Source organism: Athene cunicularia (assembly GCF_003259725.1).
Source record: "Athene cunicularia isolate RWA chromosome Z unlocalized genomic scaffold, athCun1 chrZ_part1, whole genome shotgun sequence".
Classification (NCBI taxonomy): Eukaryota; Metazoa; Chordata; class Aves; order Strigiformes; family Strigidae; genus Athene; species Athene cunicularia.
The window spans coordinates 35,550,091-35,567,408 of record NW_020799142.1 but is presented as its reverse complement, the minus strand read 5'-3'; the positions used below and the strand labels follow the sequence as shown (position 1 = coordinate 35,567,408).

The window sequence follows — 17,318 nt, the reverse complement described above, 5'->3', positions numbered from 1 at the left end:
GGCGGGGCGGCCCCGGGATTTTTAGGAAGAAAAGGTGGGGGGTAAAATGGAGATTATGGGGTGAGGAGGTGGGTTTGGGGGTTAAAATCGCCTGGGGAAAGGGAGCACGGAGCTTGGCCGGGCCGCGGGCTGGAACGGAGCGGCAGGCGGGAATCTCAACCCCGATACGGAGCCACTATCGCGACAGTGCTCCCCGCACGACAACGAAAGGGGGGAGTGCAGAGGGCGTCTGGCACATCCTGCGTTTTGAGCCGGTAGGTTTTGTGAATATCAAAGACCCGGCCGGTAGGAAAGTGAAAGGGGCGCGCTAGCGAATGATCTAACAAAAAAAAAAAAAAAACCCAAACAAACAAACAAATCAACCCTGAATTGATAACAAAGGCGGTTTTACCCCGGAATGGCCAAATATAGTTCTCCCGAAATAGTTTTTTCCGTGAGCGCTTTTTTTTTTTTTTAACGGAGAACTGTCGCTCCTTAATTTTGGGGGGAGGAACTGAGATGAGAATATGGTATGGAAAAAGATCCGCGGAGATGGAAGCAGAAGGCACTTTTTCATTAAAAAGCAAAAAAAAAAAAAAACCAAACAAAACAACACCCAGCTGCTTCCAAAATACCACGACCTGGCATTTCTATTGTTGCGCCAATGTAGGGTTAATACTCTTTCGTACCCGCTCATATAATTGCGGAGAGGCTTCTTTCATTTTATATAGTTTTATATATAAAGTTTTATCCACTTTGCAGGGGCCACGGAAACAGATTTGGTCCTTAAATTCGTAGCCAAGCCCAACTGCTTGCAGAGTTTAACTGAAGCGACTTTGCGAGCGGCCGTGGCAGGAGGAGAAGGGCAGGTGCGCAGGGCAGCAAGCAAAAGAGTTTGCCTCTTCTGAACTTTAGTATAAAAGTTCTTCTAAAGTAGCTTTGTGCCGTGGGCTGTAGGCGGAAAAAAAAAAAAAAAAAATTGCCAAAGGTAAAACGAATTGCATACTTGCAGGCATATGGGGGGAAAAAAGGCCTGAGTCTTGGGAGTTATGCTAATTCACACCAGTGAGAGAGAGTGTGATTCCTCTTTCAGTTCTTTAATCAGACTTTGACTCAAAGGAGAAACAGTTTTCCCATGCTGAAAAACTCTCCTCAACAAATCTGGTGGGTTTTGGCTGCGTGTGAAGTTCTCAAGATGGGGTGTTACAAGTAAATGCGCAAGAAGGCACTGTTGGCAGTTTTGCGCACAGCGTTGTTGGAAAGCTCTGTTAAAACATGGTGCGAGGGAAGTTTGAACAGCTGCAGGGAAAAGCGACAGCTCTCGTGGTGTGGTGCTTATTTTTTGCCTTCAAAGAAACAGCAATGTATTGCAGCCTGCTAAAATGTGCGAACTGGGGAGTAGCAACATGCTCCCTTAGAGAGTGCCTAGAAACTGCTAAGGCTGACATATGACAACCTGGTCATTACTGCAATACATGCTGTCGCTGTTTAAAGCTGGCATCGTAGCGTCTCGAAAAACATCCAGCCCTTGAGAGCACGTCACAAAACACAGCTGTACGCTGCTTACCTGTATATCCGTGAGCCCTGCCTGCTAAAAATCCCAATTTGCATTTGCAAGAGCTTTGATTTTATTTTATTCTGGGAGAAGCCGGGCTTTTCTCACTCCGTGTGTGCGTTGCAGCCTTCAATTTTCCAAGCTGATTTTCCTGTTAGCAGGTTTTTGCTCTCAGAACTGCTGCCGTAAGCACACGCCGTGCCGGTTCCCAGGAAAGCCTTGGGTTTGCTCCTGCATTCAGACACAAAATAGCCAGGAGTAATTCAGCACAAAGTCTGCGGTTTGCATTTTGTCTGCTGAAATGCAGCACTGGGAAGCAATGCGGGCAGTAGCAGCGTAAAGCGGCAGGGGTGGGGTTCGATTTGGGGGGAATTAGGACAGAGTTTGAGCCTGGCAGCGGGTCCTTTGCCACCAGCTGCTGTGATACTCCCTGTGCTCTGTCCTGGTGAGCTACGGCTGTGAAATGGCTGGACAGTGTGGAAATAGCCCGTTTCAGTGACCTAAACCTGAGGTTTATCAAGCAGTGGCTAATTCTCTGGGGTGACCCATAGAGAGTGAACCATGTAATCTTGAAATTTCCTGTCAGGAAAGGAGCTTTAAGATACACGTTTCCTGTTGAATCTTGAAGAACTGGCTAATTCCTGTCGGTTAGGGGGATAAAACTCGCAGCTAATCTTGCTTGTGGCGGCTCCTAACTCGCTCCTCGTTCTTGCCCTCAAAACCTTCCACGTGTTTGTCTGCCCCTAAGCCCCCGTGTCTGCTCCCAGAGCCGTAGGCGTGGCTCAGGCAGGGCTGGCTTTAACCAGGGTGGGGCGGGCACGGCTGTTTCTTGTGAGACAGAGGAGAAGCAGCTGGGGAAGGGCTGTTTCTGGTCTCTGCCTGCCCTGTCCTCCTGCGAGCAGAAGGCCACTGGTGCAGGGCGAGGAGGAGCACACCTGGGGAAGCTCTCAGGTGTGAGCAATAGCCCGGGAGAAGCTTCACAGGGAGTCGAGAAGACAGGCAAGAGAAAACCTTTCTCCTCTCCAGTCCAGCCTCAGCTGGAGGAGAAAAAATAACTGTTCTCTCTGCAGCTTTAAGGGGGTTAAAACTTCAGGGATAACCAATTCCTGCCTGAGCAGTGCAATAGACTTTAATTCCTCAAACCTTTCACAGAATAATCAGCTTGCAAAGAGGAAATGATTTGCCTGTTTCAAAAGCAGTGATTGAAAGGTCTTTAGCTTGTTAGAAGGAATGACTTTTTATCTTGGAGGAACCTTCCTTACAATTGGCAGTCCTTAAAGAGCCGCGGTAAACGGGATCAGATGATTTGACAAGCCAAACCGTTTTGATCCCTGCTGTACGTTTTTATTTAAACGGGGTGATACAGGGAGTGGAAAAATCTGGCTGTATGGAGAGAGGTGTATCTGCTGTTGTGGCTAATTATTGCAGAGATTATTTTAAGGGGACACCCCCAAGGTTTGGAGCTTTTCCTGTCCTGTGCAATAGGGAACAAAAGACATTAATTTTCATTAATTTTCATGCCAAAAATCTTTACCTGTCTGACAGCAAAAGGGAAACTGCTCTGAGGGTTGCAGAAGGGCCTTTAGGAAGTGCGATCAGCTGTATTTGCCTGCCCAGTGTTCCCTGGAGTGAGGTGTGAGCTGAGTGTGCAGGCAGCAGGGCCAGCCTCTGGCCCTTTCAGATTTGAGAGAACCCTGTAAAGCTGCAGCACTTCAGCCACCAAAAAAAAAGCCTCCGTGTTTCTAGGTGAGTCCCTGCACAGGCCTGCGATACAGCCAGGTGAGTCTGCAAGCCTAAGGGAGGTTTGCTATTAAAGGAACTGAAAACCTAGCCCAAAGAGTTTTGGGAAAAGCAGCAATGTGTAGAAATATGGATCTGTCCAGGGTGCAGCCAGCTGACAGCTTAAATTGCTATAATGGCAGCTTTGGTTTTCACTAAAGCTGTGTACTTTTTTTTTTTTTTTTACCCCCCCTTTAGTATCCATTCAGCCCATTATCTGTAGGCAGCACAAAGTAGAAGTTCTCTCAGTCTTAATCTTGATTCAGACTTTCCATTAGAGACTTTGCTGTGAAGATGCTCCAGAAGACAGGTTTGGCTTCATTCGAGGATCAATTAGAAGGCTAACGATGGCCCCTGGCTCACAGTGATCAGCCCTGTGTTCCCCTGCTGCTTCCCAGAATATTTTTGGCAGGAGATTAGAAAGGATCTACGGTAACAAAGCTGAGCAACCTTTGGGCTGGCTTAACTGTAAGCCAGCGTAACTGGTTAGTGGAGCAACGGCTGTTGAGGACGGCCCCAACTATCGGGACAGGCTTTCTAAGCTGTGGAGCTGACTTTCCTCCCTCCACCCCCTTGCTCTTTACTCTGTTGATAACTGTTCGTGGCACATACTGATTCATGTATGCAGGAGGAAGGGTGGTGTTATAAAAAACACGAGTAGCTGGCAAACGTTCAGGGCTTTTAGATGTAATCATCCAGTTTGGAGTCTTCATCGGCGTATCAGGGTTCCTACATTTAAATAGAGATCAGCAAAAAAAAACAGTGTCACAGTCACGTGCTTGGTGGCAAAGGCTGGGCTTTGTCAAAGGAGTTTTACAAAAGATTTATGATGAGTTTTGGATTCCAAACATGAATTTGATAAGGTCAGGGAGAGATGAAGTATGGATAATGATACCATGCTTCTGCAGTTAAAAGGGAAGTCGAGCCCGCTTTGTGTCTTTCCGATAACTATATTAGCTCATAAATTTTCATCGAGTTTGGTTTGGTTTGGTTTTTTTTTTTTTTTCCCTGACACGCAGACAGATAAATAACATGATGAAGGGTAGGCTTCGCTTGCTCTCCGGAGAGCAGCAGAGACACGGAGGGTTTGAACAGCAGGTCAGCAGGGAGCTGCTCAGCATCTCTCCCGGAATCTGCGGCGTGTTGGGAAGCGACCCCGCGCTTGTGAGGTTAGAATATTTGCCATCTGGGTTATTTTACCCTGGCAGGATTGTGCTGCCTTTTGCAAAATCCATTTCGGGCTTTGTGGGTATTTTGTAAATGATCATTATTTTCTGCTCCGTAACGCGGTTATATTTGTGTAGTCAATCAAGTGTGATAGACTGGATTATGGGTTAAATACAGGCCTACCGTGGCATGGTCAACCCAGAACTAATTCCTGTGCTAACCAAGCAGGTTTTTGAAGCGGTGAAATAGAGGAAAATGTGTTTGGTTGCTTGTGTTGTAACTCACCTCACACCGTGTGTTCGGCATAGAGGAAAAAAACACCACGGAAATATCGTGATAACAGCCTCCGGTGGTGGTTGGGCATGCTCCTTTTTTTTTTTTTTTTTTTTTTTTTTTTTTTTTTTTCTTTTTATTGCATCTATTTTTTCATATTGATGAATACTGAAAATGGCTGAATTAGTCACTCTTCTCCCTTGCCCACACAAGTGTAAATATGTATTTGCTGCCTGTGTGTGTAGTCGGAGAGTTTTGGGGCAGCGGCGCCTGGAAGGGAAGGGCTTCGGCGCTGCTCTTCCCTCTTTAGGTACGCGTTGGGGGTGGTGGAGTGTGCTGTGTGAGAAAACGACCCCAAAAGCTGTGGGTATGGGGGTGAAAACCACGAGTGGACGTGGAGGGGGTGAGAGCGTGCTGCTTGGTTTATTCCAAATAACACCTGCGGGCCGTGCAGCGATGGGAAGGGGTCCGAGCTTGGGAAATGTCTTATTTAAAAAGCAGTGTTTGGAGATTTTGTTGGGGTTGCTTATGGGAAGCTTCGCTGCGGGCTTCTCCTGAGTCAAAGGGAATTCTTGAGGGCTCCTTTGGGGGCACGTGCGAGGGGCACGGTGACAAACTCGCCTTCTTACCCGTGGAGTTACATTCGGTTGTTGAGTTACGCTGAGCCTGCGCTCAACTGGGTGAAGGCTGCAAATCCTTATACTCAAAGAGCTTCTAAAACGCAGTACGTTCTTTAAATATTTCTTTATTAAAAAGGGTATCCTGCCTTACTAAAAGCGAGGAGTACACGACTGTGGCTTGCCAAGAGTCTTTTACATACCGAAGCCTGAAACTGTCTGCGCTCAAACGCTGCGAGGCATCCATGCCAGCAAGCAGCCGTCTGGTCCTCCGGGGGTTTCCACTGTAAAGGAAGAAAATGAGGAAGGATCATTTCTTTCACACCGATGCCACATTTGTTGCGTATTGTTGCTCGCAGCTCCTACGTGGAAATTATTGTGCGTGCCTGATTTGGAGCAGAGAAGCCGGCTTTAATTTCATCTCAGCATAGCTCCAGTGAGTTGTTTGATTATATTTTTTTTATACTTATTTATTTTTTATTTTGAGGGGAAAAAAATGTTTGGCTCACTGTGGGCCACTTGGCAGCTGTGAGGCTTCTGTTTTTTGGCAGATGATTGTGGACAAATTACAGCGTGATGCTGGGATGACTGGACAGAATTTTATCTGATCTTTCCTACCTCTCTTTCTCCCACTCGGGAAGGACTTGCGAGGCTACTTTCTGATAATGCACCCTTAAATTTCATTCTCTGTTCCGCTTTGCGTCGCAGACGTTCCTGTATGCTCTCTCTGCTAGGGAAGAGGTGTCTTAACGAGGCTCTGTTCATGAGTTTGATGTTTATAATCTGGTCGGTGTGGGGTTCTCCGTTGGATGCTCCTTGGCAAGAGACGCTCTCCCACAGCGAGAGAGTAACAGGTTGTGGGGTTTTGAGGGCGACAGGGGACTGGAGTTGAGTTCTTTGCTGTACTGGTTGTGGCTGGGATAGAGTTAATACCAATCAGAATCTCCAGGATGAAAGAAAGGGAGGTTTTTTGGTGTGCCTGCAGAAGACCGGGGGAGGCTTTCTGTTCGTGTTGCAGAGCTTTGCGTTTCTGTTCAAAAGAGCTAAAAACTTCAAAGACCAGCCACGTCCGGGTCAGTCGTCTTTCTGCTACAGCCTGGACGATTTCTTTAAGAGGGTGGACGGAGCTAGAAATAATTCATTTCAGAAATAACTCATTTCAAAACTCTCTTTACGTAGCGACTCTGATTTCCAACAGGAACCTGCTGCTGTCAGTGGTTTTTATCTCCTAGAAGTGACTCGAACAGGAAACCTAGCAGGCATCCTGTCCCCCCACGGATCAGCCTTGCCTAACTCTCGGCTCTTTTCTCGGTTGGGAGTCTCCGTGAAGCTCTTTATCAGAAACTTAACAGTATGTCTGTGGGGTGCTGGGGGATGAGAACAGCTCTTCGTGGTGGCTAAACTGGGTCGATGCCCACCTGCCTCTCGGGCCTTTGCCAAGGGATTTTTAAACCACAGGTTGGCGTTGGGCTCATCCCTCTTGGTGGGAAGCACCAAAGTTGTCGCCTCCATCCAAGTGCTGACCCTGAAAGGATCCAGGAGCGGGATCTCTGGAGCGAAAGGATTAAGCCACAGAGTCATCTTCACACGGGCCAGTAGCGTTGCCTGCCCTTAGGCCCATCGTGCCATGACCTGGGTGCGATGGCTCATGGGACACACGGGAAAAAGCCAAATGGGGTCAGTTGTAGCTTTTTGGGGCTATTGGACCTGTTGCCGCACTCTAGGAACTGCTTTCAGTAGGTGGCAGTTCTGGTGTACGTGTGCTGTGCCTTGGGTACCACCATCCCTGAGTTGGCCCTCAGTGCAGCAGTGATTTTTTTTTTTACTTTGTGTTTTTACATTTATTTTAAAAAAAAAAAAAAAAAGCTTGGATGAATAGTAGTGATGCTGATTTATTTTGCTGCAGAGGGAACGAATCTCTTGCTGACCAGCTGCTGGTACAATATGTGCTCGGGGATTTTATATCCTGCCTTTTCTAGAGCTAACGCTATTTTATACGTGACTTTTGTGTGATGGACTTTTAACTTGGCGTGTGTCAAGGGAAATCATCTTATTTTCTGAAACTCTCCTTGCACGCTTAACTTTTCCTTGATGATATTCCCATTAGCTGGTTATGTAATGGCTGAACTCCTTTCAACAGCTCTCCATTAACGAGCAAATGTGTTACCAGAAGATCTAGCAGATAGGCTCTTTGATTGGGAAAGGCTTTTAAAATTCAAAAACCTGCAGAGTTAGAAATTCAGATGTTTTAGAGTTTTACAAACTTTTCCAATTCTGAGAGATGAAAAGCGCGACTAACAGGCCGTGGTTTGAGGTCAGGTTCATCAGAAATTCAGCTTATAATTTGGTTTTACCACATATACGAACATCTTGAGACGAGAGTTTCTGAACTGAAACCATTTTCCTGCGGAGTTCGTTCCCAGTCAAAAGTTTGGGGGATTTTTTGTTTTTTTGGGGTTTTTTTTCACATGCAATTTAGATTTCCATGAACTGCCTTTCTCCCAGTTTTTAAGGAAGATGCTATGAATGGAAGAAGAAAACCAAACTTACAACTTTTCTCCTCCGTGTCCCTTTCCCTGTGCTGGGGTGGGTCTTCTGGAGCAGAGTTCAGCGGCACTTCAGAACGAGCTGCTGGCTGGTCCTGAGGCTGCTCCTTCAGGTGGAGAGGTGAGGGCAAAGGCACGATGCCTGAGGAGTAGATTTTCCTCTCCCCGTAGGCTATAAATGAAAGGTTTGGTTGGTTTATCTGAAGCCATATCTCTCTATTGAGAGAATGTTCTCTGGATTGTCTGCTGACAAGTGCCAGATTTTAAATGATCTTTCACGCTGCAGTTAGAGAACATTAAATAGAGGGGGGGGGACGATGAAATAATCCATCAAGAAACAAGATGCTGCTTCTGGTCTAGATGAGAATCTCGTCTGCCAAGAAAGCAGAAGAGTGTTTTTTAAATCAGGCTCAGTCTAGATGCACAGCCTGGAAGAAACGTCACATTTATCATCCTCTGGCTGTTGGCCATGTTGGCAGAGAGGGTTGGGTGGGACGGTCAGGAGCCCCGTCTGGGTTTTTGTAAAGCTTCACTGGTTCCACGGTATTAGTGAGACAGCGGAGGCTCCTGAATTAGAGGATGAGATTGTGTGAGTTGAGTGGAAAGTTGGGTTCGGTCTGGGTGGGTTGACTGAGCCCTGCGGGGTGGCGGGGAGAGACGGTGCTGCTTCGGGCTGCTCTGACAAAAAAGAGTCGCCGCGGATGGCGTAACGGCTTCAGGTCCCTTTAGATGCTCTCAGGAAGGGGAGGACTTTGAGCGTGAAGGTGCTTTCTGAAAGTCATCGTGGAACTCTTGAGTTGCTTTGTTTTAGCAAGGGAGGACTTGTGTGTTACAGCCTGGGGGTGCTTCTTTTCAGTAGCTCGACCTATTGTACCATTTAAATGCAAATTGAATAAATGCCTTGTTGATAACCTCTTAGTAGAAAATTCTGGAGTGTTTTTCAGATTTTTGCTAGAAGAAATTCTCTTGAAGTAAAATCTCTTTTCTAAGAACCCCAAACCTCCTCCACTGAAGCACCTGGCTTTGGTTCAGGTGTGGTGTGTGACTTTGCTTCAGTTGTACCGACTGTTCAAGTTAACAGTTGTCATGAAACATTGGGAGTTTTGAAATCCAGGTAATTATAGACTTAAAAGCACCCTTAGAGGTTTATCTAAGAGTAGTTATTAGGAATCAGTAGTAAATTTAACCCATTCTAAATGAAATTAAAATCTTGACGCTCAGATTTCCTGTGGAAGAACATAGTTTGGTGTCCTGCAGCGCTTTGGAAGTGGTCAAGCACTGACGGCCGTGCATGGGTCTGCTCTGTGAAACTCAACCCACACGCAGCTTTTTGTGAAGCCTGCTCCTCCCGTCTCCCATCACATAGCTGGCCAAAGAGAGAAAAACCATTTGGTGGCTTCAGGTTAAAATCTGAAAGGCATAAAATTGCTTCTGTGCTTTCCTACACGGTACGGAGCAAGGGGAGAGCGAAGCTGGGACAACCTTGCCAAAAGACACCAGCTTTTCCCAGCTTCCTCCCTGCCCTGGTGGGACAGGGACTGCAACGCCTCTGCTACGAACCAGCAGGAATTTCTGGAAAAGCAGCCAGTGCTGGGAATGCCTTCTCGTGACAGATTTCCAAAAATAAGGGTTTAATCATCCTAGGCTGGTGTATATTGTGCTCAACGCATACAGGTCTGGTTAATTCTGGATATTCTGCTTAGCACGTTTGCGTAGCGAGACTGAACTTCACCTCCCAGGGAACACAGATATTTGGGAATAACATCTAATCCCAAATTAATACTTTGTATTACCATTTGGGGGAGAATCATCTCCCAGGTTACCTTTCTTTTTCTGATTTGTTGAATGAAATGCCTAGAGTTATTGCCTTGATCAGAAATACTTTGAGTTTGATAATCCTCAAACTTCGGGGGAGTAATTTCTTGCCTTGTGGTAAACTTGGGGTATTCTGGAAAGGATGAAAAACCTTAAATATCATTTCTGTGAAGTCGCCGTGTTGGTGCTCTGGCCTTCCCCAGCCCGGTCCAAAGGCAGCACTGTCAGATCAGGGGCGTATTTTTTTTCTCTAGATTCGTTAAACCTTTCTCATTGGAAGATGAAGTTCTCAAAAGCTTGGCCCACCTCTCTGGGTGGCTCCGGATCTATCAAAGGTATAAATTTTGTACAATGGAACTGCTCAGCATGCAGCCAGCTTTTTTTTTTTTTTTTTTTTATCCTTAAAGCTGTTGAAATACAGGATAATCAAAACAGGCTTAGTTTGCTATTTTAGTCAAAGCAGGTCAGAACTTGCTAATTGAAATGCTCAGGAAGGTAGAGTTTATTCTGATGGAAATTAAGGTCTTGTACTGCAACAAGCAGTAGATTTCATGAATGGGGTATGGCCCAGGGTCTCCTGCTCTGATACCACAGTAATTAGTGGAAGCGTGGAGATCCGAATGGAACGGCTGTTTATGCCCGCTGAGGATTAGCAAAATGTTGGGGGAAAAAAAAAAAAAGAGCTTTAAAAGACACTGAGAACAAGGTAAGACAGGATATAAACTGGGTGGTGCTTCATGTGATTCCAGTTCTTTCACCATCGGGGTGTTTCATGCATGTGAATAAATATTTTGTAGGTCTTTTACTAAGGCCCTTCTGTAGAGGTTCACAGCAAATACTAAAGAAGTAAATAGAGTAATGGGAGCTTTAGGGTAATACAACACGAAGGGCAGCGGAGCTGGGGCAGGGTCTGGAGCACAGGTCTGCTGGGGAGCGGCTGGGGGAACTGGGGGGGGTCAGTCTGGAGAAGAGGAGGCTGAGGGGAGACCTCCTGGCCCTCGGCAACTCCCTGCCAGGAGGGGGCAGAGAGGGGGGATGAGTCTCTGGAGCCAAGGAGCCAGCGCCAGGCCCCGAGGGAATGGCCTCAAGCTGCCCAGGGCAGGGTCAGGCTGGCTCTGAGGAAGGATTTCTGTGCAGAAGGGGCTGTTGGGCGTTGGAATGGGCTGCCCAGGGCAGGGGGGAGTCCCCGGGATCCCTGGAGGGGTTGAAGAGTCGGGCTGAGCCAGCGCTGAGGGATCTGGGGGAGTTGGGAACGGTCAGGGGGAGGGTCATGGTTGGGCTGGAGGAGCTGCAGGGGCTTTTCCAACCCAGAGGATTCTGGGATTCTGTAACACTCTCCTTGAAATAATAAAAAAACCTGCTGGGGGAGCAATCCAATTGGGGAAAGGCTGCTTCTCCTCTGGGTGAAGGCTTGGCCAGGCTGGCAGTTCATTTTATGAAGGTGCTGGGCTCAAGCTGGCTCTCAGTGCTGTGGTTCTGGCCATGGTGGCAGTTGCCATCCTCTGTTTCATGGGAAAGGTGACGCTTGCTGCTGGTGGGAGCCCAGCTGACCCTAAACACAGGCACTCGATCACATTGGCCAACCAGGAAAAAAATAGAGTATTTAAAAAAAAAAAAAAGCTGAAAAGCCATCCCGCCTTTTAAAAAAAAAAAAAAAAAAAGCTGAAAAGCCATCCCGCCTTTATATCTGATTTTTCCTCCCCGATCTGGTAGGTCAACAGATTGGGGAAAGCCAGGAACTGTTGCATGGGGCCATGAAAGCCCCACGGAAATAATTTCTGTGGCACATGTTTTGCTCCGAGCGCTCCTGCTTGGGCGGGGAGACACCCTGGGTAAATAGGATAAATATTCTCCCTTTTCTGCAAACTTGTGCTAATTTTTGACGCATCTATTTGTTTTACAAGTGCTTAATGAGGAAGGTTTTGCTGCTCTTCTTCGCTGCTAGGTATAGGAAAAAAAAAAGCTGTCGAGGCGCGTGAGCTCTGTCTGTGGCCTCGGGGACGTGGGTCCCTCTCGGGTGGCCGTGGGGACCTCGCCATCTGCTTTTCTTCCTCCTTCCCTCCGGGTAGGATCTGCAGCCTTTGATGAAGGGGTGGGTTTGGTCGTGTGCTCCGCAGAGCAAGGCAGCTGTGGGCTCATCTGGTTATACCAGAGAGGAAATTGTATTTCAGCTCGCTCCTTTTCTTAAAAGCTGCCCTGGGATAATTGCTTACTCTTGTTTTTTGAATTAGTTCTCTTAGGGGGAACATATTTTTTCAGGATAGAAATACATAGATAACATCGTGTAATACTGATTAAGAGTTTAAGCCCTGAGAACGGCCCCTTGCCACGTCAGAGTTTCCTTTTCACTCCTATTTCTGCAATACCCTTTTTCTTCAAACTCCTAGTAAAATACTTTTGAGCAGAGGGATTTAGCCCCGCGTTTCATACCTGCGTTCATTATCCATCATATTGACATCCTCAAAGCAAAAATAATGGGTTTTGTCCCAAACCCTGTCGTTCTAAGCTTCAATTTTATTTATTTAGAAAATTGGAAGTGTTAACTCCTGGCACCTGAACTGAAATTAAAGAGTTTCACTGCTGCTTTGCCTTCGTGTTTTTCAAAATACATAGACAGCTTTCAACAGGCAGCAGCATTTCAATGAACAAAAATAGAAACGAGGCGAAAACAAGCAGAAAGGGGGGGTTTGTTATCGCTAAATCACTTTTTTTTTTTTTTCTCTCCCTCCTCTTTACGTAGGTTCCTAAAAATTAGCACTATGACTGATGGAGACTATGATTATCTGATCAAACTCCTGGCCCTTGGAGACTCTGGGGTTGGAAAAACAACGTTCCTGTACAGATACACCGATAACAAATTTAATCCAAAATTCATCACGACAGTAGGGATAGATTTTCGGGAAAAACGAGTGGTAAGTTGTTGTCTCACACGAGTGATACCACCTTCTTTTTTTCTTTATTCATTTCTGCTGAGAACAAATTTCCTGTAAATGTCTACTGCCTCTCTTACTGTGGGGTATAGCATGTGTTGATGATGCTTTTCCTTGTCAAGTCTTAATTAGGAACTGGATGAAGAGGGAAAATGCCGCTATCCTCATCCTGATGTTGGATTGTGAAGTGGTTTATTGCACGTTGGTAGAAAAGGACCTTCCCAAGAGCGCGTTTCCATAGCGCTAACGAATGAGGTGTGATTGTGACTAGAAATAACTCTGGCCCCCCAACTCATCATTTAAATAGAAGAGATGGAAGCTTACAGAAGCCCGGAAAGTTTCAGCTTCCTTTTAGGTCACTCAGTAAAGTAGTGAAGGCAGGAAAAGCTGCTCCAAGGCTGGAGGCCGAGCACACTGAGGCTGTGATCAGGACTCTTTGTCGCTGCTTAACGCAAGGGCTGTGAGCCTGCCATACTTTTGTTTCTGGACTTTAAAGAGAAGATGAGAGTCTTCTGTAGTGTCTGTCGGGTGCTTTTTGTGGCTCTGAGAGCACGATCACTTTGTTTTAATTTAATGCTGGGGGCTGCCCTTGGGCCACAACAACCCCCAGCAGGGCTACAGGCCCGGGGAGGAGTGGCTGGAGAGCTGCCGGTCAGAGGGACTGGGGGGGTGAGAATGAGCCAGTGTGCCCAGGGGGCCAAGGAGGGCAACGGCATCCTGGCTGGTGTCAGCACTGGCGTGGCCAGCAGGGACAGGGAAGGGATCTCAGCCCTGGGCTCGGCACTGGGGAGGCCGCCCCTCGCTGAGGGGGTTCAGTGTTGGGCCCCTCACCCCAAAAAGGCCATTGAATGACTCGAGCGTGGCCAGAGAAGGGCAACGGAGCTGGGGCAGGGTCTGGAGCACAGGTTTAGTCTGGCTCTGAGGAAGGATTTCTGTGCAGAAGGGGCTGTTGGGCGTTGGAATGGGCTGCCCAGGGCAGGGGGGGAGTCCCCGGGATCCCTGGAGGGGTTGAAGAGTCGGGCTGAGCCAGCGCTGAGGGATCTGGGGGAGTTGGGAACGGTCAGGGGGAGGGTCATGGTTGGACTGGAGGAGCTGCAGGGGCTTTTCCAACCTGGATGATTCTGGGATTCTGTAATGTGACTGATGTATCTGTTCATAGATCATGATAACTGATAAAGGCTAAATATAGGGGACAAGTTCAGCTTTCTAATAGGAATCCTAGCTTTCCTGATCAGTGAAACTATATTAAATACAAGATTTTAGACCCTGGACAACTACTTTAGTCATTTCTTTATTAAAAAGAAATATAAATATTTGCCCAGTTCAAAGATGGAGATTTATTTAAATGTGCTTCTTTTAAACTTAAATGAAATACTTTGAGTGATGCACGAAACGTCCTTGGGGGAGTGTTGTCAGTGCAGAGATGAGTAAGGTGGGAGAAGACCCACTGCTCGTGGAGAGCTTTGCAGCCTGGAGAGAGGAGCACCTGATGAGCTCTTCCTTGTACCCAAGAGCTTGAGTGCTGATAAAACTTTCCACTATTCACCTTCAAAAGAACCAAGTGCTTCGCAGCCCTTCGTCAGGTTCATGTAAGAGCTAAAAGTCATTTACAATATTTATTGTTCAAACAGTTCCCAGTTTGGAAGCAGTGGAATGATAACACAAGTCTTGGCAATGTAAAGCAAGTTGTTTTGTTGTGTTTTATTTCTGCTTTTAAGCTCCTGTTAGTTCTCTAGAATCCGATGAGAAGATGGGCAGCATTCCCCCGTTCATCTTCCCTGGTTCCGTATTTGTGGCTGTTGAGTTCAGTTTTGCCAGGGTGACGGGGATGTGCAGGCCCTGCCTGGGAGATGGGGGGTTCAGGGGTGCCCTGAATAAAACAACCACAGGTCTGGATTATGTCTTAAATCACCTATAATCAGCACTATGCAAGCTCAGGTCAGTGAAGTGGAGGCCAGGTCAGGTTCGGGTTGCAGTGGCACCTGGCTCCTTCTCCACACTGCAGGATAGCAGCGATGTAATAAAAGACTAAAACCACAGTTTTATTGCAGGGAAATGTCTGAACATGCAAATTACTGGAATGCTCTTTCCCTGGCTTGCTTGTTAATGTGTTTTGAACATGGGTGCTGGATTCCTTCCAGAGGGTTGAACTTTGCTGTTAAAGGTTGCACGACAGATTCCTTCTGTTATTTTCCATTCCTGTACATTTTGGGGTGGGCTGGTTTGTAAGAGAAGCTACATCTAACGTGAAATTACCAGCTGGGAAATAACTTGAAGGTAATAAATTGATAATAGTCTAATATAATATAGATAATACAGTCCAATAAATTATCTTCTAAGCAAGAGATCCATAAAGTTAAATAGATGTTTTTCTGTTGTGTAAAAGTCATATTAAAAAATGACCCTGTGAGATTCCTTGTTTATCCTGTCAAATATTTCAGGAACATGCTCCAGAGAACCACTTGAATTCACAAACGTGCCACGGTTGAGCTCTTGATATTTTTATTTTATTTTTTTTCCAGTTTTCAGATCTGGCACCTGCAGTCAGAAACTACCTGTTGAAATGACAACAGTTGAATCAGTATCACAGAATAGTCAAGGCTGGAACGGACCTCCAGAGGTCGTCTAGTCCAGCCCCCAATTGATGTGAAACTTGGTGGTGCAGGCAAATTGAACATTATTTTACAGCCTGGCGAGGGCGGGTGAGGAAGCGTTCCGCTTCCCCGCGTGAGGTCAGTGCAGCCTCTGGAGACAGCCGTGTCCATAAAGTCCATATTCTCTTGATCTGAATGCAAGGGGCAATCTTTGCCAGCTTTAAAAATCACTGCCAGTCTGCTAAACTACCTCAGATAACAAAACCCAGCTCCTACTCACTTTTATCCCTCCACCTTTTACCGCCACAGCTAATTTACACGCTGTTGCTGTTTAATAAAGGATTGAGCCCCAGCGAAAGGGCAGAGTGATTTCTTTCAGCACCATGAGTCTGCAGTTAGTAAGGAAGTCATTAATGGCCAACAGAAGTTAATGAATAAAGAATAGCTTTTTAGAATAGTGGTTAATCCTGTCAGCCAGCTGTAAATTTTCTAAGAACAGCAATGAGACAGAACAGAGCCAGCTTGCTCAGCACAGTGCTCTGCCAAGTATTAAAGAATTGGTGTCTAATTTGAAGCACTAAATACGACCAAATTATCTTTAAAGTGCAGCTTTCATCGACGTTTCATGTGGCTCTTGGGCTTTTAAATATTATTATAAGCAACCCTCTGAAGTGGCTTTTCGAGGTAAGAGTGAGCTTTTGCTAAAGGACTGAACTTTTACTCCTTACTCATTGCTTGCACAAACTCTGGGATGCACGTGCTGGGTTTCAGCTGTACTGATCCGACTCTTTTCATTAGGTGTACAACAGCAGAGGAACAAATGGATCTCCAGGAAAAACCTTCAAAGTCCATCTCCAGCTTTGGGACACAGCCGGCCAGGAAAGGTAACGGAGTTCAGCTCATTGAAAAGCAATTTGGAATTTTTCACGCTTCTGGGTTAAACCGTTAGTTCACTCAGGTGAATAAAAAAAAAAAAATAAAAATCTCAGAAATCCTCGTGGTTTAGGATAAGAAAAATCTTTTCTCAAAATAAAAGTTTTTCTGCCTCTGCTTTCGTATGGTGATCAGAGGATCCCAGCAAATAGGACTGGAAGAGCTGAAGGTTGCCTGCTCCCTGCCTTGGCAGCACGCTGCCGTGTTTCTGGCACCCGTGGGTTGTTGAGTCATTGGTTAGCTTGTTTGTTTTGGTTTTGTACTGGTTTTTGGCTTCGTAATGTTCTTAATCTCCTCCAGAAGATCCTGGATAATCTACCTAGCTGTCCTCTTCTCCCATCTCAACTCCTTGCTGTTGGGTTGGATGGTTCCCTCGGGTCTCACAGCTCAGGTGCACGAGGTCCTGAGCAGCCCTGATGCCTTCCTCAAGTCCTGCCCACTTGACGTGTCCTGGGATCTGTCGCCGGGCGTGCGATAGCTCAATAATCACGCCCTCGGGAGACACATCACTTATTTTATTTTCGGGTTGTTCAAGCCTGGCTGCCTGGTGATTTCCCACAAATCAAACACCCCAGTGGGACTTTTCACGCTGTGTTTACACCCAAAACTTGCAGAGTTAGTAATTTGCCGAGTCCATCCTCTCTAGGATGACCGGTTAGTGATTTGCATACAGTTAGAATGCTGCTGACGCAGTACTACTACGCATGCTCAGGGGAAGGGGCTTCACCTGGGCAAGGCTGTTCTTGACCTGTAGGTGTGATTTTTAGTATTAAATAAGGGCAGTTCGGCGAAGGATCCATGGGCCTTGAGTTTCCTTGCCAAGTTGGCGCTGTGTCCTCTTCAGGGGCTAATGATTCTGGCATGTCCGTGCTCAGAGGTGGCTATCGGCTTGTCGTGCTGCTGAGGGATGCCTTTAGCCTCAACACAGCCAAAGAACATCTCTCTTGACCTAAGCCTGATATTGCTACGTTGTTCTAAAAGTTTAACCTTCAACATTTCCTATGCCCCAGGCTGATTCCAGCCTCTCTCAGCACCAGTGGGGTGGAGAATTCTAGTTCAAGTCTTAACCAGTGCTGAGTAGCAGGGAAGAATCACGTCTCATCTTGACCTTTTTTTTTTTTTTTTTTTTT

The 17,318-nt window shown here is 46.5% G+C and overlaps 1 protein-coding gene across 1 annotated transcript in view; it reads left to right on the top strand.

The window, feature by feature from the left end:
* RAB27B (RAB27B, member RAS oncogene family) overlaps positions 1 to 17,318 on the top strand; it is a 63,062-nt gene that overhangs the window by 19,858 nt on the left and 25,886 nt on the right. The window contains 3 exon segments of the mRNA XM_026865880.1: positions 12,472 to 12,643; positions 16,054 to 16,147; positions 17,250 to 17,258. Of these exon segments, the coding sequence (XP_026721681.1) occupies positions 12,472 to 12,643; positions 16,054 to 16,147; positions 17,250 to 17,258 (275 nt within the window).